The sequence below is a fragment of the Cibotium barometz genome, chromosome 3, assembly GCF_041138505.1.
Source record: "Cibotium barometz isolate CiBa-2024 chromosome 3, ASM4113850v1, whole genome shotgun sequence".
Classification (NCBI taxonomy): domain Eukaryota; kingdom Viridiplantae; phylum Streptophyta; class Polypodiopsida; order Cyatheales; family Cibotiaceae; genus Cibotium; species Cibotium barometz.
Genome location: NC_141048.1, coordinates 58,672,541 through 58,695,145, shown reverse-complemented (window position 1 = coordinate 58,695,145; position 22,605 = coordinate 58,672,541). Strand labels below are relative to the sequence as shown.

Sequence of the window (22,605 nt, the reverse complement as noted above, 5' to 3'; positions counted from 1 at the left end):
ACAGCCTTCTGTCAAAACTGTTCCTCGTCTTAGCAGCTTCTTTTTCACGAATTCGATTGGTTTCCTTCCTTCTGTTTATCACGTCTGGTCTGCCTCTTCGTCTATTTCTACAAATCAAATCTTTGCCTCCTTACTACGTATCTCAAATTCAAACCGTTCTGTGTTTCTCGCCACTGCCTTTCGTCCACCATTGCCAGCGATGGCCCTGCTGGGTCCCGACATCCATCAGCTCGATCGCCTAGGCCGCGAACTCAAATGCCCTGTCTGGTGCGCGTTCACAACCCTAATAACGTAATGACAGTTCTTTGAGCGCGCGGCACACACACACACACACACACACACACACACACACACACACACACAGAGAGAGAGAGAGAGAGAGAGAGAGAGAGGTTGCGAAACTGTTGATCTGTCATTTTACATATTATCAACTGCAGCTTGAGCTTATTCAAACATGCGGCTTCTCTCTCCTGCAACCATACCTTCTGCAAGTACGCTTTTCTTAACATACCTGAATCAAATTAACACACAATATTTTCGTTATTCTAGAATTTGGGTTTTATTTGATCTCTCCTTAAAAGCATAACACATGAAATTAGCCCAGGATTAAAACCCAATAATCATTTCCTCATTTCATTAGTTTCTTTATCCAGGTCTTGCATTTTACAATCTATGAAAAGAAACCCATCTTGCCCAATTTGTAAAGTTCATACTACTCGAAGAGGTGCGGCCAAATTGTGATGTAAATATCTTTTAAATGTGGAAAACCACAAAATTGTTTGTCTTTGATGTTTCCCAGGATTTATTCTCTTTATTTGCAGAAGTCAGAGTGGCTCCTCAAATGGACAATTTGGTTGCAATCTATGTCAGCATGGAGAGTGCTGCTGGTTTGGATCCAATGGCATCTCAACTTGCATCGGCTAATGTGGAACCAGGCAAGTGAGCAAGCATCAATAAGGTTCCTAGGTTGTTTTGTAATGTAGTCTGTTATTCAGTTTCCTCTCTGCTTTTGGAGCTGTGTCTTACCTCCTGAATCCTAATGCGTGGTTGTGTTGTACAATAAGAGTCACATATGTACATGTGCACGTTGAGTATCCATGTGTATGCATATGCTCTTGCAGGTTTGTTTGATTGTGTGTTCATGTCATGCAGATTTAAGAGGATGTACAGATGTCCTTATAGAATGCACTGCAAGCTTCTGCGTCTATGTGCTTGAGTATGTGTGTGGATCATCTTCTACTGCACATGTTTCTCTATAGATTTTTGTTTTATAAGCCAGGGTCTACATGGCACATATGTGCCCCATAAACTTACAAGGAGAATGCTTCTGTCCCTTACTTCCTCCTTGCTCACTCTAGGGAGCTTTGTTCCACTTCCTTAGGGCATGACCTTGGAAGACCTAGTATCGTAAATTGCTCTAGGTGTGACAGCGACCGAGTACTCCTCTTAAGGAGCCTAGGTACTGTGGGACTTGCTGGGAAGTGGGCTCACCTGTACATGCCTATACACGTGCCAACATTTGCTTATTTGACTCTGTGGGTGCACTTAGATGCATGCTCATATTGTACGCTTGTGTGCATGCATTATCTTCTCTTGCATGATCCCCATGGGCTTCCCCCTCAACAATACTTAAAATGACACCATAATCATGAATTGTATTTGATTCATTCAAAGATTCAATTCCTTTTTTTTGGTGGCATAACCCCCCACAGCTGCCCCCTCCAAACAGACATCATACATCTTTTGCATTTGTTTTTGCAGTCCATGCTACGTCCACTAAAGAAGAAGGATCTAAAAGTAGAAATACACTTTCAAACATCACCAACAGTGAAAGGAGGTCTCAAATTAAATCAAAGCGAGTGCTGAAATCTCCAGAACACCCATTCAAAGGGTTAAATCTACCTAAAAAGAGGGTTCAAGTCCCTCAGCCATCTTATTTGAGTGGAGAATTTGGGTTAAACAAAGATGACATCCAATTTACCCCTAAGTTACACACATCTGATACATGTGGATTTACTGCTGCTAGTGATGGTACTAATTTAAGCAGGAGTGAACAACTGAATGATAAAAAGGCTTCCCCAGATGTTCCAGCTGCAGCAGTAACTCAGCTCTCTGCTAAGGGCAGAAAAACATACAGAAGGAGAGCAAAAAAGTCAGAAGTTTCAGCTCTGCAGACATGCAGCACACAGGTCAATAATTCAATTTCTGAAAATGCAAAGCAAACACAAAAAGAAGCAGCTATCCCTGCAGAGCTTCATCTTTCTAACAATAGGGAAGCAAGAAGAAAGAAAGCAAGAGACTTTGAGCCATTCAATGTGCTATCGACACACAGCCCACATGCTACCAATGCTGAAATTGAAATCAACAAAAGGGCCATCCCTGCAAGAGATGACAGCAGCAGCAGGCGAAAGCTGGATCCTTTCTTTTGGTTGCAAGATGAGAGCTCACAGGACACGGATGCTGTTCAAGTCACCCAACTGACACAGATTCAACCAGTGATACAGCCCAACTTCAGTGATCTGAAAGACAGTGATGATGATCTTAGCCTGGACAACAATGAGGAGGTAGAGTCTGTGGTCTCTCTTCCTATATTCAATAGATATTAATCATGGCACTATGTTGACAATGCTAAAGAAGTAATCTCCTCTTGTACCTCCAGGAAGTTACCAAGTGTGTTGGCATTTGCGGAGCTGATAGTTATGAGAGTGATGACTTTGACTGGACACAGCAGCCCTGCTCACCAGAGCTTAAATGCAGCCCAGCTAAGGACAAGGTATTCCCTTGGACAATTGATGCTTAACTGTAGTTTGGTATTGTGAAGCTCCTTTGCTTGCCTCACGCCACTTTCTATGTTGAATTGATGTGAAAGGATACCGTACACGACATATAAAACTGGGAAAGCTCTTAGTTCTTAACCTTCTGCCCCTGTCATGCAGAGTTTTCATGAGGATATTGTAATCGACCTGCCACTGGAAGCTGCTCAGCCTGCAACTCAAGGGCTCTTACTTGATAGTCAAGTTGCATGCGGAAGGCATTCATTAGACAAGACCTCGCCCAAATCCCCGCTGGAGAGTGCCCAAGAAACTGCCTCTATTGCCAAGAAAGCACTGAATACAGTTTCTAAAGAAAAGAAAGAGTCGAGAAAGTCTGGTAGAGTGAAGTCATACTGTGCGTCATCTGGGGGGCTTGTGCGCCCTGTAGAAGAAGTCAGAATCTCTCGAAATGTGACTTGGGGGTGGCGACTAGGCCTTGTGGGTTGCTCCAGCCATCGCCAAACCGCTTCAACCAAACCAAGTTACCTTCCTGGTGAGACCAAAAACACTGAAACAAGTGCCAATCGTAAAAGAAAGGCAGAGGAGTCTAACAGGCTTCCCAAAAAGAAAAAAAATTCTGACGAAGTTGAATCTGATGGTACCAAAAGAAATGGTATTGCATCCCAAGATTTGGGGAAGGATAAAGATGCATCAGAGATTCATCAGCTTGTGTGTGTTTTCTGCAGAACCTCAGAACTCTCTCAGGTATGGTGTTATGGTTGAAGGCCCTTTCCTAGCGTTCACTATATGATCATTCTGAAAAGATATATCTTGCAGTTATCATGCAGGCTGAGTTTGGTTTATAGTATGCTGCAGGTTACAGGTCCCCTGATGCATTACAACCAGAATGGAGTTCCTGTGGCTGGACCAAAATCTGATATACAAAAAGTCCATGTGCATAGACACTGTGCTGAATGGTAATGCATGCTTTGTCCTATTTATGTTTATTTCTGGTCTGGATTACTGACATTGATTGCAACTTGAGTGCAGGGCGCCTGATGTTTACTTTGTAGATGATGTAGCCAAGAATCTTACAGCAGAGGCTGCAAGAGGTCTCAAGATAAAATGCACCAGTTGTGGTAAGAAGGGGGCAGCACTGGGTTGCTGTCTAAAACATTGCAGAAGGAGCTACCATTATCCATGTGCACGTGCTCTCTCATGCAAATGGGAAGAGGTAAGGTTTAAACTTGCACTATATACACTGAGTTTGCACTTAATGAGGTTTTTGGGCATTGTCATGCTTCACCTCCTCTTGACAGAATACCATTTTTCTCATGCCTTGAACTGCAGGACAAGTTCATCATGTTATGCCCTGAACATGCAGCTGAGAAGTTTCCCGTTAAGAGCAAAGGAAAAGCATCTCCAAGGGCTGTTCATAACCCTAGCAGTAAACGCCAGGCTCATGTAGCAAGACGTGCAAGAAACAACCTAGGGGTAGATAATGGTGGAAAAGCCTCCTCAAAATGGTCATGTGGGACAGCTTCTAAATGGGTCCTTTGTGGGTCAGCTCTAGACACTACAGGAAAGGTAGGATAAGACAATGCACGTAGGTCCTTAACATCTGCCTAACGTAGTGTATTGCCAACATCATTATGTTGGTGTTCATGATATGAAGCTTTGCATTGTACCTGATTAAGTTATGCCAACCCTTGTGAGTGCAGGAGCAGCTGGCTGCATTTGCAAGGCTCTCAGGTGCTACAGTCGCCAAAGCTTGGAGTTCCAGTGTGACCCATGTGATTGCTGGCAGCAATCAGCATGGTGCTGCACGCAGGACATTGAAGTTTTTGATGGCGATTTTGGCAGGAAAGTGGATCTTGAAATTGGATTGTAAGGGCAGGCATACTCTGCAACTCTTCTTGACTGTCAGATGTTGATGCTTTCAGAGAAACACACCTAGAATGTATGCAATCTGATATTCTTTGGTTATGTCCGCTGTCTGTTATTCAACTAACATATGGCTACTGCTCACATGGAGCAGGGTTGACAGCATGCACTGAAGCAGGGAAACCTGTAAGTGAGGAACCATTTGAAATTAATTTTGACATCCATGGTGCGGCTGGAGGACCAAAACAAGGTCGATTGCTAGCAGCTGACAAGGTTTGTCAACCTCTGGATCTCGTGTATTAGCTATGAGGAGTCCTTAGATGTTGAAAGGCCTTTTCTATGTTGCTCTGTGCAGGCGCCCAAGCTGTTTGAAGCTCTGCAGTTCTACTTCATGCCTGACTTCCTGGGTTCTTACAAGGGGGATCTGCAGGCATTGGTGGTGGCTGCTGGTGGTGGTGTTCTTCACAGAAAGCCAGTAGTCTCAGTAGAAGATGTAGGGAAAAAATGCACAATTGTTGTGTACAACAGTGAGGCCCCAACTAGCATTGACAGTAACGTTGACATAGCAAAGCTTATGAACAAAAGGCAGGCAGAAGCCAGGGAGTTGGGCACCCTGGTGGGTGCCAATGTTGTCCCCCATGTTTGGATTTTGGACTCCATAGCTTCCTCTAAGGTGCATCCTTCGGAATCAACTCACCATTTCTATGATCTGCAATAGTCCCATCTTACTCTACCTGCATTTTGCGTTATAGCGGCTAAGTTAGCTTGTTTTGTATCACCTCCAGCCTTGCCTGTTGTACAAAGAAGGCTTGTATTATAACATCTCCATCCATGAAAGGTTATCTTGGTTGTTCACTCTTACATGCTGAGGCCTGGTTTACAATTTAATGGCTTCAGTCAGTCCTTGTGAAGGAACACTCATGCTTTGAGAAATATTTATGCTGAGAAATATTTATTAGGGTTTATTGGTGGTGGCAATTTTCAATGACAAGGAACCTTGTTTTTCTGTATTTTTGAATATGCTGAAGTTTCAAGGTAGTGCCAACCCTCAAGGAATCTGTCTTTCTTACTAGCTAAACCCAAATTAAGAGTTTGAAAATGTTGATCATCTGCCAAGCACCATGTCAAAATAATAATTATTGTATAATATCAATTTCTACTCTAATATTATGCATAAAAATAAAAGGAGAGAACCATACTTTTTTTAAAAGTCCCATAGCCATCACACTTGAAACAAGCTCGTAGAAACAGAGACCAAACTTCAGGCTCAACTCTAGCTTTCCAAGTCCCCCTAAGTCTACCTCCAAGGTTTTGGGACCCACCAATGTAGGTCTAAGCCAGGGAGACAAGCCCACTATTTCTACCTAGACAAGACAAGCTTCTTGCAGGCTTTTATTCACATCAAAAACGGGAGTCCAAAGGAATAGCATGCACAAGCCTATGCCCCATGAACAGTGGCACTTTTGCAAATAGCTTAGAGACGGCTTGCCCTTTAGTGAATAGTACATTGAAAAACCCCTTGCCTAAGTAAAACACATGAGAGACTACCTTGTCATGAAAAATGTCTTCTTGCAACCACTTTAGTGAACAGTACATTGAAAAACCCCTTGCCTAAGTAAAACACTTGAGAGACTACCTTGTCACATGAAAGATGTCTTCTTGCAACCACTTGCCAATATTAGCTTTGTATGGGGCTTACTAGAACAGAAAACAATTACACTACACATAGAGAGAAACCCTACCTGACTCCTAATCAGCTCTAGGGAGACTTTCATGCATACCTTACACTCCCTCGACTTAGCTTGTTGTGTCTAGGCGCTGAGCTTTGCTACTGCAATCTAGTCGGGCAATATCTTCTTTCTCTCGTCTCCCGGTCTTCTTCATCATATGCAGGCACTTCATGTCTTTAGGATTCTCCAACTCTAATTCCCCCAGCCCTGCCAGAGCTCTCTGCCACCTCCTGCACCCATTCCCTCTCCATCTGGGTCGCCAGGGTGCATGCACATGGTAGATGTCACCCGCCCAATGTACGGGGGCATGCACCTCAGATGCTTTAAGTAAACAACCATATCCCCACGTCCCCACTCACACATCTCTATTGCCTCTCTATAGCTTTTCCTCGATTCCCACAAACAAGGACTCTATGAAGGGACATTAGTTAAAATAAGGGGAAGAGCACTTGGCTTCTAGAAGATTTTTAGATTTTGTAGAAGAGCTTTTGACGGTGGAGTATGATGTATTAGCACAAACATCAAGGGGTGATGGTGAGAGGAAGAAAAAAATCCATCACCTTAGAGGTGCCGATGGAAGCTTGACTTGCCTTGTTGCTGTTGCCGCCCGCCATCGTGGGCATTTCTTTAAAAAAAAATTTCATTTTATTGATTGATTTATTTTTCTTCTTTTCTCTTAATCTTCTTCTCGCTTTCTGTTTCCTTCTTCTTTTCTCTTCCTCTTTCTCCTTCTTCTTTCATGTTCCTCTTTCTCCTTCGCTTTCTTCTTCTTTCTCCTCCTTTCTCTTTCTTCCCGGCTGTAGCTCTAGCACTGCGTGCCTTGCCATGCAACTCTCCATGTGTCGACGTGATGGCTCAATGCCCTACGCACCATTCCATGCCATGTTGAAGCTGCTATGCGCCTTCGCTATGCTTGCATGGTGTTGCGCTCGATGTGTGCACGACTGCATTGCTCCTGTCGCTGTCACCTTCATGCGAAGCTATGTGCCACCACTAGTAGGCAAGCCTTGCGTGTTGTTGCATGCTAGGCTTGCATGTGCTATAAGGCTTGTGTCCCTTGCTACGGTTGTGTGCTAAGAGTGTGACATCAAGGCTTGGGTTCTGATCGGGTGGATAGGGATCGTGTGGGGCATTTTTTGGGGTTATTTCAACCTGCAATGGGGGATCTTTCTCGATGACAATATGCAAGAAAGCCATGCCAAGCAATTGGCCCATTGAGCCAATGACAACCCAAAGCTCATTTGTAACATTACCCTCATCTCCTCTCGGGCACCATTCTTTAATGGTGGCACCGTTCTCACAGTGCCCATCTTTCCATTCCAACCATTGCCTCTCAAGGCAAACCATGATAATGGAAAGATTAAAACATGGTCCATTGCTAAGCCCATGGAGCCCATGCGCTCTAACACCCCTGAGGCACCCATAACACATCATATTCCCTTGCCTGTGCCTCACATGGACCCTAAACCAATTGTGCACACCATAGGTACACTTGCAGGGAAACCACCTCTTCAGTGTTTCCTTTGCCATCATGAACCCCGTAGAGTGGCTTAATGCCCTTAGAAGAAAAGCTTGCCATTGACACCACAATGTCACGGCTATGGGATCGACCAATTACTTCAAGGATTGCCCTTTGTAATCAATCTCTAACTCCATGGTTGACATATGCCATCCCTCAATGTGTTGAGCATTCAACATATGGGAAGATATCCACTGTCCCATTAAATGTAGTCACACGGATGCAGGCCAAACTCAAGAAGGCCAAAGAATAAAAACATTCCAAAACCTTAGCTACCGAATGTGCCATATCTAAAAAGAAACAATGCTCTAAGCGCATTGGCAAAGGTGAAGATCGGGTTACCATCAGAAGTGGCTCAACAAAGACCACATCCTCCTCCTCCTCCTCTAGGAGTGATGATCGGGAGTGATGATCGTGTAGCCCCAAGCACTGGTACAAGACTACTAGGCTTAACTCGAAGAACTGCCATTACATGTGTCCTATACACTAACACGTGAGGACATGCAATCCCATGTAGAACTATTTACTCGATGTCCAAGAAATGCACCTGAACTTCCGCACCAAGTAAGGCAAGTGCTTGAGCTTATGCTCGAGGTCGGGGAAGATCTATTCGCCAATATGACGTTAACAAACAAAGATCTTGCCCCACCTGTGCCTCCTAACCTTCCATTATCTATTCCACAGGAGGCGTTCACATCGAAGAACTCGATGTGGACCCTGACACAGAGTCCGACAATGATTCACAAGGTGCCCACACAAAATTTGTTGAAATACTTTACCCTTCTATGGCACCCAAGTCTCAACCTAAAGCCCCGCCAAATGAGAACCAAACTGAACTTCCATATACCATTACCGATACAACCTATGAACCAGGCCCTAAAAATGACAAAGCTCTGCACATCAACACGACCTTGCTAGCTTATAAGGCTTTCTTTCCTCCCAAATCTAAATGCCCATTGGAACCTTGTTACAAGGGAATCCAAATTTATGGAATGAACTCAGGGATTTGATGGAACAAAAACTATAGGCTTCCATAGAGGAGATGGAAAACTGAAATTCCTTGGATGAATCTAAGTCCCATCACCCTGAATTACTTCAAGAGAAAAACCCACAACCCAAAGGTGTACCGATAATTCAAGTAAATGTGCTGGGTCACTACTTTGAAATTGATGACACACACGCAGCCTTGTCCATTTCCTATGGACATGCGATCACAACCATCCTAGATGGGGGTGCTGGCATAAGCATCATCACAAGGACATGTTAGAGAAATTGGGGACAACCACCCCTTGATCACACCAAATTGGGGACAACCACCCCTTGATCACACCAAATTGGGGACAACCACCCTTGATCACACCAAATTGATGCTAAGGCATGCAGGATGGCACATGTGCAAAACTCCTTGGCCTAGTGGAAGGACCTCAAGATTAAAGTCAATGACATGAGCTTCAAACACACATTTGTAGTCATGGACTTTACTACGGTGGCTATGACAGCATCTTGGGAGGACCCTTCATGACATGACTGATGGGACATGGATCATGTCTACCTCCGCAAATGGGATCACACACTCAAAGTGAAATTACATACATGGCAGACACATCCCATGATGCGAGTTCCCTTTGCCAAAGATTGACCACAGCCAGGACTAACGATCTCTTGGTTTGCAAAGCTTCTCATCAAATCCTTGATGATGCATGGGAGCCATACATAGTCGCTTCTGTCAATGACAAAGAAGCTGACCACGACTGGATGAAAATCGTAGCTACACTTGATACACTCCCAAATTGCAAACTCGGAACGTAATTTGTGGTCACACAACCTCCTAGTACCTTCATGAACCCTACAAGGCCTTTGCCTTGCTTAACACTCTGAGTGTAAGCACAATTCCCCAACATGCAATTGTAAACCTTTGGGTATGGTTAGATTTTCCCTTTGGCAGAAATATGCAAAGAAAGCATGCCTTTCTTTCTCCCACAGCTAGCCACAATCTTTTGCCATGGGAAACATGGGTCTCCCTAGATAAAGCATCTCTTCATAGTGCTCATGCCGAAATTCAGCTGCTTAGTGGAAAACGGATATGAAGCCTTGGGTGTTTTACACAAACGGTACATATTGTGTCTAACCCATTGGCTTGTAAGTTTTATGTGGTTCCCACAGGTGAGACTAAAGAAGAAGTCATCCTTGGAGGGAGCTGGGTCAAGAATGCCACATGTACAATCAACTTAACTGACAACATAGCTAACCTCGAGCTTCCCAAGGGAAAGGTGAAATGAGGATCCTCTGGGGGGACAGGGAGTCTACCGTATCTGATCATATGCCATCACCAACTACTTTCACAAAGGGTAATCTATCACCCCCAGAAAAACTGGTAAGTCTTCCACCACCCCTGAACTACCACAAGAACTAAACCCACCAAGAATATGGATTGGATTATCGAATGAGAATGGTCTATAGCAATGGCAAACCCACATATATCCGATGCTCCACACCAATCTCATATTCTTGGAGGTGTGGAAAACTCTTAGAAAACCCACACTTACACCTGAAAACACTTACATTCAAATTTCACATGAAATGCATCTCATATTCTTGGAGGTGTGGAAAACTCTTAGAAAACCCACACTTACATTGAAATTTCACATGAAATGCATCTCATGAGTGTTGGGTATTTCATTCCTAAAATATCCATTGAAAATAACCAATTGGAGTGTAGATTTCATGTCATAGATGCAAGAGCACTCCAAGGCCGGATTATAATTGGAAAAGAGTGGCTTGATGCTACTCATTGCCAAATCAATTGAAGAAACGACCACCATGGAAGTCAACGGCAAAAAAACCATAGTCCTCTTGTGCCCAAAAGAGGAAATCATTAACACACCATCACCCTTGACTGCCTTTCACATTCAAGTCCCATCCTCATCACCGGCAATCTCCCTTGTCACCCCGTGCCTCACCAAAGCTAGTCAAAAGGGAATTGTCAACACCATCCAACACTGACAATCAAGCCTTGTTGTCGACAATCACCCTCAACTCTACATCCACGACCATCCACACGGGCAGCACCCCAATCTCTTACCACTATCATGAGACAGCAGTCAATGGTGGGTACCCAAGAACCTTCTTGCAGCTCAAGGATTCTACAATGGCTACACAAAACTTTGGATCCCAAAATGGACATCTCGAAAACACAAGAGCAAAAAGCAAACCAAGCCAACAAAAACCAACCCTAAGCTAAATCTGCAATGTTGGCTAGTCCCCGACTACCTGATCAAAGCACACGCTACTATAAAGACAACACTCACCTCTGGCTACCTAAGAACGCAACCTGTGCTCATCCACCACAACAACTCCCCAAGGAGCTGTGAAAAGGCCCAATGACCAAGGTTAGGAACCCCAAGCATAGCGAAGCCAACAACAATGGGTGCCTACCAACGTACTCAAAGGTCAAGGCTTCCATGACGGAAACACACACCTGTGGCTCCCAAAGCCATAATCAAAAGCTTATCCTTAGTGTCAAACCTACTGGTAGCTCAAAGCCTTGTCAACAGAAAACCAGGAAAAGCCTCATGAACCACGGGCCCTCATCACTCAGCAATGATGGGTGCCTAAACATCTCTTAGAATCCCAAAGCTTCAATGAGGATAACCCTCAAAAGTTGGCCCAAACCATACAAACCAATCCGGTACCTGTCTAATCGACATAGATGGTTTGGCGCGGCCAACAAGGAAGCAAGTCCCCTCTTTATCAACTAAATCCCACGGACTTTCCCACACACAAAACATGGGCATCACAAGCTCAGTTGCCCAGTCCTTGTAACAAAAAGAGCCTTGTCCATGAAGCTCCACCCGCCCCCTCAACTTCATCCTCACCAAACCAAGGGGAAATACCACAAATGTCAGAGCTTATATAGCCACTAAAAGATAACCTCAAGGGTAAGCTCACAAATCTAGACAAATGGGCTAATCAGCGAAACCCTCTTTTGGGGTACTACCAATAAACACCCATGAGGAAGATAAAAAAAAAGTATCTAGGTGATTAGGCATGTCTAGGTGATTAGGACCATGGGCACACCTTTTGTCCTTGCCCATGCACAACACCTTTTGTCCTTGCCCATGCACAACACCTACAATTCTCATTGGGCTCTATCATTTGCGCACACACCACACAAAGCTTCATCATTGATAGCCATCTAGGTACATCTCTAGATGGGGGGACCATGGAGGGCGCAAGCCTAGTGGTCAATGGTATGACCCATCGCCTGGAACTTCTTAATAACCCCCTGCTTTCTTCGCCTAGATACATGTGCTTCATGCCTCATCAATCCTACCCATAACTTCTTCTTATGTTGCCTCAGCTTTGAACGCCAAATAATACAAAGTATCTTCTACTTTCATACTCAAAAGCTGCTACTCCTATCGCCACATCAACTACCACTGTCATCAACACAGGATCCCAGTCCCATGAACTACAACAACAAAAGAAGACAAATTGCTAAAAGAGAAAGAGAGAAAATTGACCCCCAATAAATCAACACCCCACGGGCCAAGATACCCATTCAGATGTCTTTATGAAGATGCTATAGCTACATGTACATCACCATCAAAATACAGCATCTTGAAGCGCAAGTAGTTTCCATGTGAGTTACCTCCTTTTCCCTCCGGAATTCCCCCCTCGTCGCCACTTGCTTATTACTAACACCATTGTTTTACTAACCCCTCATCAACACCACCACCTACCACTTCAATACTGGTCATTAAGTATTTTGTGCTGGTCTACTAACCTCGTTGGCTGAAAGTTGCCCCATAAGCACTTCCAAAAATTCTCTAAGGGAGCAAGAGGAAATGCCTTGGGAGGCAAAAAGTCAGAAAAAGAAACAAGTTCTAGTATGTCACTAAGTGAGGATGAACCAAGTTTTGACTCTTCACTCACTGCATCTCATAGACCAATTAGGAAACTAGAACCCGATCATATGACATATGCAGAATGCAAAAAGCAAGCTCAGGAGAGCATGCTTAGCTTGGTTGAATTTCTTACAAGGTCACCGGTTGTGATTGAGCCTCATAATGCCAATCCTAAAAAAGCAACCAAAATACAAAGCCCAGAGAAGTACCGCTTCTCCTTTCAAGAGGAAGACATACTAGGCTACACAGAAGAGTCATTTGAGACAGATTGCACGAATTATATGCTTTTGAAAGCACGTGAGGAATTCGATAATTCCCTTACAAAATTAAAGCAGTCTCTCAAAACCTCATTTGGAGGAATGCTCTTCTCTCATGGGGTGGTAAAGCCAGCATAACATCAGAACTTGCACCTTTAAGGGCTCAACATGAGTTATACCAAGACATAAAGAACTCCATAGAACAGGATTGTGAGGATTTGCAAGCTTCCAAACAAACCTCATTTAGAATTGTCAAAGGACCAGTGTGCTAATGTACACATTCGGTACTCTTGAAAAAGCTGAGGCAAAATGAGGATGAAAGTGAATGAGAGTATGAAACAAAAATAGGATTTGAAGCTGAAATAAAAACTAAAACATCCATGGTTCCTTTGGAAGATTCTATCATGGTATGGTTGTTAAGCGCAAACGCGCATTGATTAGCCTAGCCCTCGGGCTACTAGTCATAACATCATGACAATAGACACTTGGGTGTCATTGGGACAACCTAAACTCATCCCTACAGACAATAGTCTTGCAAGAGGAGCCAATGGACAAAAATTGAAGTTCTAAGTTACTTTAGCTACACTACTCAAACAATCGGTGGAGATATGGAATTTACATTCCATGTTACCCTAGATTCCCTTGAGTATGATGTCATCCTTGGTGGAACTTGGATAGGTGAATCGTTGTATTCAATAGATGAATCCATGCAAACAGTCACCTTGAATACTCCTATAGACATTGTACAATTGCTTTTACGGAAGAACGAGACCATAAAGGAGCTGAAGCTTCCAACATATCTTACTAAAAAGATCCCTAGGATTCTGGTTGGATTGGAAATTTCAAATAAAATCACCACAACTCAAGCACAACTTTATTCAACACGAGAACACAATCTCATAACCCTCGAGCTATGGGATTTGTTAGGTCAACCAACACTCACGGCATATCGTGAAAGAATTCCCTTTACACAAGACTTGAACATGCCATGTTTGGGAAACTTTGAACATACAATGTATATTGAAACTAACCCCCTTACTTGCAAGTTTTTTGTGGTTGAGTATGTGTTGGAAGCAAATTTGATCTTGGGGCATAAATGGACTATTGCTGCCCAAGCACCACTATGCTTTGCTAGCGATAGACTCATCATGATGGTCAACGATAAAAAGTTGACAATACCATACTGTAAGGAAGAGGATCCAACTTTAATGGATTTCTATGATGCTGAACGCAAAAGATTACAAGCCTCTTCCACACAAGCCCTCTACACAATGACCTACCATCTGCATAATGACCGAATCTGATAAAGCATCTACTCCTTCAACCCCATCCTCACCCAACGAAGTTAGATGCCAATACCTCACAATCAACAGCTATTCCTAATGAAGTTCCCACAGCGCAACCATCTATCTCTAACAAGGAACTCAAAGGAAAAGCCCCTCTACACAATGACCTACCATCTGCGTCACAACGACTGACTTTGATAAAGCATCTACTCCTTCAACCCCATCCTCACCAACGAAGTTAGATGCAAATACCTCGCAATCAACAGCTATTCTTGATGAAGTTCCCACAGCACAACCATCTATCTCTAACAAGGAACTCAATGGAAAAGTTTGAGAGCCTATGCCTCTTCATCAACAAACGCCACCAAAGGAGACAACCACATGCTCGAAAGCCTCATCATTGATTATTCCACAAGAGACTCAAGCCTCATCATCATCAACAATGCCCATGAGTCTCAAACCTGCAGCCTCAGCACCAACCAAAGTCAAGGAGGGCCCCAAAACTTCCACATCAACCCAAAAGAAAACTCCACCAAGACAACCAACATCAAGGTATCTTAATAGTATCAAGATGTGGGTGGAGAAGCAGCTACTTGTAGCTCAAGGTTACTTTGAAGGTGCCAATCAAATTTGGGTGCCTCGACAGTCAAGGCCTCTTCCTCAATGCAGCTTTTAGAGGCCAAGGAAAAAGAAAAGGACTCCACAACACCATCCACAAAAACCTATGCGAGTTCCTCAAAGAACTCCACTAAGTCAGCAAGTGTGGGTACCAAAAATATTACTGCAAGCACAAGGGTTCTACCAAAAGTAATACCAAAACTATGATTCCCAAACACATCACAAAGTCCCCTAAGCTTGCACAAAGAAGGAAACCTCAGCACCAAGCGTATCAGTCATCAATCTATAATGTTTATCAAATATGGGTGTCTATGCATGTGCTTCAACAACAAGGATACTATGATAGTAATCCCATCATATGGTTGCCAAAGTCAAACAACGTGAAGGAAGCCTCACCACCAACTTCAACGCCAACAACTTCACCTAAAGTTCGACAAGAATGGAGGCCCAAACAACACCAAGCAAGGCACTCAACCACTCTCGTACATTCAATACCTACACAAGATCTTGTGTATTCAAACCACCCCAAGCAAGGCACTCAACCACTCTTGTACATTCAGTACTACCTACACAAGATCTTGTGTATTCAAACAACCCCAATGGTAACCAACTAATAGTCTTAACTACTGCCTCGACAACATGTGAGCCAAAAATTCAAGAAGAAATTTCCACGTCTGCAAAACGAAGACTTATGAGCGCATCAAAGAGAAACTCACAATGCACTTGTCACCCCTCTGGATGTGAAGCATAAGTGCACAAGAACCTGTTGCTCACATGTCATGCCCTAGCTGACCCATTGAATCATTTCGATTAAAAATCATCACAATCAAAACCTGCACCTTCATGGAGCCAAAACTTGCACTTTCACGAAATTCCATCTCACGGAATTCCATCTCACAGAACTACACTTCACGAAATTCCATCTCACAGAATATCCCTTCATGACCAAAAAACCTACAATCTCACGAGTTCAGGTCTCTCACGAAGTAACAGTCTCCAGCTTAAGAACCTGCACTATCACGATTTAAGTCACATCACTAATTAAGCCATCTCACGCATTAACACTTTCCCAACGATCTTCAATAGCCATTATATACTTGTTAAGCTTATAGCTTACTATTCTTTTGGCTAAATTAATGTAGCAGCTGCTCCATGAGTACATATCCATACTCATGCACTGGAGAACATTTGCACCAAAGCCTCACCATCAACAACTTCTAGGTACATCTCTGGATGGGGGGACCATGGTGGGCGAAAGCCTGGTCAATGGTACAACCCATCGCCTAGAATTTTCCTTCAAATTCCAAACCTCTCCAAACGATAAAACCATATTCACAAATCAATTATCTTCAATCCTTAGTGAAGATATCTATATTAGTGCTCCAACTTAACAAGACCTCACTAAACGAGGACTTTCAAAAAGAAGAATAGTGTCAAACTTCATTTCTAGGTGTGAAAGTACCAACATAACAATTTGTCACAGTTAAATGTGCCAATTTAGGGCAAGGGCATACTCTACCCGACATTCAAACATGTCTCTTTTGAACAAAATTAGTTGATGGGAATAAATATATTTTCGTTTTGGGCCTATGACCCTCACATACACAAAATACACTTGCATGCTAATTAAAGCTTTACCCTTTTCAATCTTGCTCAAGAAATTTGGACAAGCATGATGGGTGGTTTTTATACCCTACAACTTCCCACATGTGATGCTTCTCCAAACGTGTCAATGGTGAAAGCCTCATGTTGCATATATTCAATCACCATTTCTTGTGTAATCCACCTTGCGTGCTCTTTTTATCCTTTTGAAATGCTAGTTATGTACTTTGTTTGCTTGCCATCTCAGGCATGTCCTTTCTTGATGTAGTTGGCTTGTCCCATCTCAGGCACATTGTGTGGGGGATGATCAATGTTCTTATAAAGAAAGGTGCGGGTACTCCTTTTTCACATCTCGTAAGAGAATACAATGTGTGTTGTATGCACATCCTATAAGAGTACAATGTAAGACGTATGCACATCATGTAAGAGAATACGATGTATGCAAGAAAACACTCACAAGAAATTGGATCTTTCACACCACATAACTTTAAAACTCAAATTTCATAATATGAGATATAGAAGAATAATGTATTACTGATGAAATACAATAGATGGAAAAGCCCCACACATGCGACACATGTGTGCTTCTGTGGTGGAAGGAGCCTCGATGAAGGAACTAAGGAGAATGCTAGAAGAAGCTAGGAAGTAAACTCACAGTGATGTGACTGATGAAATGTGGCTGACCATGTGAGTGGAAAACATAGGTCCACAGTCATAATCTGGTGCCACCCTCTAGGATGTACTCAGTTTATAAAGATGCGCTAATAACTGTGTAGTTGTTATCCCACCTTCCAAGGCCATCCAAGGTCATCTTTAGCCCCATTGGGTTGCCTATCTAGCAATATATCAAAGGAGTGTCTGAGTAAAGTCTACCTACTCCCCATGTGTGGACTGTTATTATTGATGTGATACAATAGATGGCAAATCCCTAAACATGTGACATGTGTGCTCCTACGAAAGGATCTGTGATGAGACACTATTGAGAAGGAAGCTATATGCTAGTAGAAGCTAGGAAGTATACTCGAAGTGGTAAATTGTTTGAAGGAGTTGACAATATGGCATGACTATGTAGTTATGTGGTCATAGTCAGTGCCACCATCCGTGATGTAGGCTAAGTCAAAAAAGATGATTAATTAACTACCAAGCCGGTATGTCCCACCTTCCATGGCTATCCAGGGTCATCTTTGGCCCCATTCAGGCCCCGCAATGTCAAGATCGGGTTTCTAAGAGTAAAATCCACCTACTCTAGTGTGGACTGTTATGGGATAACGGTCCCGGCTACCACTGTTGTGCATGGCAGTGTGCTAAATCTATTATAAATTATCTATAACCACCTGGCTTTCTTGGCCACCATCGTGTGTGGATATAGGGATATCCGGCAACACCTTTTCTTAACCATGGCTACTTCTCATAATGAGAGCCATACAAACCAATGCTTGGATAACATAATATGAGGATGGATCCTTCATATCAACACATCCAACAATCATGTGACTACACATGCTCCTCGTCTCCCTAGTTTATCTAGACCCTTTTCCCTATTTTTCAATAGAGTTCTTTGAATAGCCTAGAAAGTCTTGTGTATGGATACTTTCATTTACTATATTCTCCTTAGGTTTAACACTTGCATTTGCATCTTTATCTATGAAATTATTTTTTTCTTGGCGGCTTAGTAGGTTTTCTATCTCTCATATACAAGTTATACTCAGGATATAACTAGTATCATCCTCTACATCAATCACTATTGATGGTCGTCTCTTGCAGGATCCCAATCACACAAGTGGGTGCCTTGTATATGGGTGTATCTATAATGATACTCTTCGAGAATGCACATTTTCCCTTTTCAAGACTTGGCTCTGGTCTAGTCTATTTGCCCATGATATATGGTTTTTTCTTAGCACTGCAACAAAGGACTAGTGTTTCCAATACACACATGTATCATATAATAATATTCCTACATGAAACCCTCCCTGGATAACCCACTTCCATGCTTGGACTCTAACAAGTTGGTGCAAGGCATGCAAGCTTGGTCACTACTTTTCTCCACCTATGCAATATAATACAAGACTCTCATTTTAGTAAGATTTCTAGGGAATTATTTGAGCCATGACTGACAGACGTACCAAAATTATTACATTATTCCAAGGGGCACCCCAATGGGCATGTGCACTTACCACCTACTCAACCAAACATCCATAGAGGTTATGTGTGTACCTCTCACATTTTCACTTCGCCATCATTGTTGGATAAGCCGACCTTGAACGAATATAGTTTTTTTAAAATAATTTAGACGCCACTTCTTGTACATCGTCTTGTGTGTACCTTGGGAAGCCTTGATAACATACTTGTGTGTATATTTAGGCTTTGTTCCCATTGGAATAGGCAAGAGCGGTCATGTGCCTTCATCTTGCACCCTTCATTATATACCATGAAACCAAAGAAATTTATCTTTTAAAATTCATCTGATACCATCACATTATTTAGGAACTCCCAAAATCCTTCTTGGGAGGTCTTGTACTTTTTCTCATCTCACAACAAGTTTTAATAGTAAAAAGAAGCTCCAAATGCTACCATAGAAATAACTATATCAAATCAATGCAAAACTTATTAACTAAGTACTAGTTGGTACTAAAATGTCATATTTGGATGTTACCTTGTATCATACACATGACATGCCATTATTTTCTAGTCTATTATGAATCTTATGTGGTCAAATTGTATCCAAGCTCTTTTTAAATCATTGTTGCTTGAACATCTCATCCTATTGACAAGATCAAGACCTAAGGATGATCCTTTAGTAGACATCTTGAAAATAATGTTTCATTTCCTTGACCTCAAAATATGCTTCCATAGAAAAAGTCATATGCTTTCATTAACAGATATGTACATAAATACACTTAACAATAGGACCAAGTTTGTTCAATACATTGGTGAATTATGCATCTTCTTTAAGCTCATGTCCATAACCTCCTTATGAGCTAAGCACCAACTCTTTAGCTACACATGTTTTCACCTTTCTTAGCCCACACTCATGTCTTTTCACTCAGCCTTTCGACCATTTCTTTGGTCTTATCGAGCAGTTTCTTTAATGTTCCAATCTAGACACCATGTAAATTACTTCCAACATGTATCATTAAGCGTATAAGTGTCTCGTCATTGTTAGGTTAGGGTTGCATAGGGTGGATGGAAGATATCCATGGTGTGAGTGTAGAGAGAGAAACAAAGATGTGATAAGCTCAAGACAGATAGAAAGAGATTTGCACGGCTCATTGATGATTATATTCTATTAATGTGATAGAAGTGATGTTCGCTCACCAAGTACAATGCTTTTGTAGGCTTTCAACCTTATCTGTTGACCCATACAAATATATCACTCTAATAATTGTATGCAAAAGGCACACTTATCTTATAAGAGTGTGTTCACACACCACTTACACCATAGCAGATATACATGGTGTGAGTATAGAGAGAGAAAGAGAGATGTGATAAAGTCAAGAAAGAGAAAGAGATTTGCACTACTCAATGATGATAAGATTCTATTAATGTGATAGAAGTGATGTTCACTCACTAAGTACAATACTTTTGTAGGCTTGCATCCTTATCTTTTAACCCATACAAATCTCCCACTCTAATAAGTGTATGCTACATGCCACACTTATCATATCCACTTATAAGAGTGGATATGATAAGTGTATGCTACATGCCACACTTATCATATCCACACTTATCATATCCACTTATAAGAGTGTGTTCATACACTACTAGAATAATAATCCTTTGAGGGTTGTTCACACACACACACACACACACACACACACACACACACACACACACACACACACACACACACACACACACACACACACACACACGTATGGAGACATAAACAGGGATTCACACACACGAGGGGACACAAATACACCTTTGGAGAAAAATGGTGATGCTTGACAAGACCTTCAATAGCCATGGTGATTTGGATGTTGTAAGCTACAACACGTTGATACAAAAGAACATAGTGTGCCAACACTTGAAACCCTCTCGTTAGGCCTAATAGAAGAGCACACATGATTGTGCCTAGCATCAGTCTACCCAACAACACGCCACTCCCCTGCGCCCCCGAGCTCTAAGTAGGGTTGCGTGAAAAATTGATCCTTTTATAAGATTCAAGGCATTACAAAGAGAACATATATGAAAGATTGACACACTCACACAATATTTATTACAATCAACTTTTAGGGACCTCCCAGGTAGAAAACCTATGAACTTAAACATAAAATAGGAAATATGTAATTTTTTGAAGTTTTAAAATTTTCTTGATGATGTGCTAATGAAGACTTGCCCTTTTGTGTTGGCATTGCCAAACGGTTGACACTTGGGCCAAGGCAAAGGATCCAAAATTGCACAAATTGAGAGTTCTAGAGGAAAACCCCAAATTTTTGTTGACATATTGGCTTCAACTTGATGCTGGAGGCTTAATTTTGAAAAAGGCCCAAAAATTTTCTAACTTCTAGGGGTGCTTCAGTTTGATGATTTTCATTGCTAAGGGCTTCAGTTTGATGATTTTCATCATAATACGCACAAAACCCAAAATTGTATACTAGAACTTGCAAGAGCTCCAATTGATGCAGAGGGTTGAATTTTTACAGAATTCTCAAATTTTAAAGAATGCAAAAGCTTTAATTTGATGATTTTACCATTTTTTAGAAAAATTCTCAATTGGACTACTAAAGTGGATCTACAAGCCCAACAGACATAGTGACGCTACACAGGTGGTGGATGGCTTGAGTGAAATAATAGATGACAGGTTTAAAAGCGACTCCTTCTTATACACATGGTATGATGAGTTGCATGAAGTCTTTCAGTTGTTTGAAGCAAATTTTCATACAGGCTTTGCAATTCATGTATAGGTGCAGGGTTATTTGCATTAAATGCATTCTTGTCTATACAATGACGAGCACTCCTATGCATGGAAGTGGAATTTAATATATTACATGATAGGGTTTTTAAGCTTGTTTGTGTGATGATTTTCAGAATCTTCCATACTTAAATGTGCCCACATTTTCACCTTGTGCGAGTGCAGCTTTTTTTGTTAATTTAGTCCGCCACTTCTTGTACATGGTCTTGTGTGTGTACATTGGGAAGCCTTGACAACATACTTTGTGGTGTGTATATTTAGGCTTTGTTCACATTGGAATAGGCAAGAGGGCTCATGTGCCTTCATCTCGCAAACTCATTATATACTTGATGGTGTTCCAATTTGCTTGGGCCTCATCTACCTTGAAACCAAAGAAACTTGTCTTTTAAAATCCATGTGATACCATCACATTATTTAGAAACTCCCAAAATAGGTCTTGTCCTTTTCTTTCACCTCGCCCCACAAGTTTCAATAGTAAAAAGGATCTCCAAATGCTACCATAGAAATAACTATATCAATGCAAAAAAAATTAACTAAGTACTAGTTTGTACTAAAATGTCATATTTGGATGTTACCTTATATCATACACATGCCATTATTTTCTACTCGACAATGCATCTTATATGGTCAAATTGTATCCAAGCTCTCTTTAAATCATTGTTTCTTGAACATCTCATCGTATTGACTAGATCAAGGCCCAAGGATGATCCTTTAGAAGACATCTTGAAAATAAATGTTTCATTTCCTTGACTTGGAAATCTGCTTCCATGAAAAAAGTCATAGTTACAATCCCTCTTCAAACATAATAGTTCATTGTACCCAAATGAATGGAGTTGAGGACCTTTACTTGCTTGTAACACCAATCTACAAAATGTACAAAGTGGATGTTTTGTTAGAATTGCACATACATGGTTAACAGATATAAACATGAATACACTCCTCAACAATACGACCAAATTTGTTCAATACATTGGTGAATTATGCATCTTCTTTAAGCTCATGTCCATACATTGGTGCTTAGCTCAATGTCACCAATGCGCTAAGCACCAACGCTTTGGCTACACATATTTGTACCTTTTTTGGGTCAACACTCATGCATGTCACTTTAATCACCCTTTCCACCATTGCTTTGGA

The 22,605-nt window shown here is 41.9% G+C and overlaps 1 protein-coding gene across 2 annotated transcripts; it reads left to right on the top strand.

The window, feature by feature from the left end:
• LOC147640316 (protein BREAST CANCER SUSCEPTIBILITY 1 homolog) lies at positions 1 to 5,610 on the top strand. Of its 2 annotated transcripts, none has more exons than XM_086779144.1 (13): positions 1 to 267; positions 438 to 491; positions 654 to 724; positions 822 to 935; positions 1,762 to 2,564; positions 2,660 to 2,773; positions 2,937 to 3,518; positions 3,630 to 3,730; positions 3,804 to 3,987; positions 4,104 to 4,340; positions 4,475 to 4,640; positions 4,792 to 4,910; positions 4,993 to 5,610. In XM_086779144.1, the coding sequence occupies exons 1-13, from the start codon at positions 200 to 202 to the stop codon at positions 5,353 to 5,355; spliced, it is 2,976 nt and encodes a 991-aa protein (XP_086635270.1). In that variant the 5' UTR covers positions 1 to 199; the 3' UTR covers positions 5,356 to 5,610. The 2 variants fall into 2 exon arrangements, with proteins under 2 accessions (XP_086635270.1, XP_086635277.1); XM_086779151.1 differs by having other exon boundaries at positions 189 to 267; positions 641 to 724.
• Positions 5,611 to 22,605: the final 16,995 nt, after the last annotated feature.

What these genes read in the sequence shown, in the direction of transcription:
- LOC147640316 (XM_086779144.1), top strand. Translation starts at nt 200, where the DNA reads ATGGCCCTGCTGGGTCCCGACATCCATCAGCTCGATCGCCTAGGCCGC. An exon ending in GCCTGGACAACAATGAGGAG is followed by an intron (nt 2,565 to 2,659) that starts GTAGAGTCTGTG and finishes TTGTACCTCCAG; the next exon opens with GAAGTTACCAAGTGTGTTGG. An exon ending in GTGGATCTTGAAATTGGATT is followed by an intron (nt 4,641 to 4,791) that starts GTAAGGGCAGGC and finishes CACATGGAGCAG; the next exon opens with GGTTGACAGCATGCACTGAA.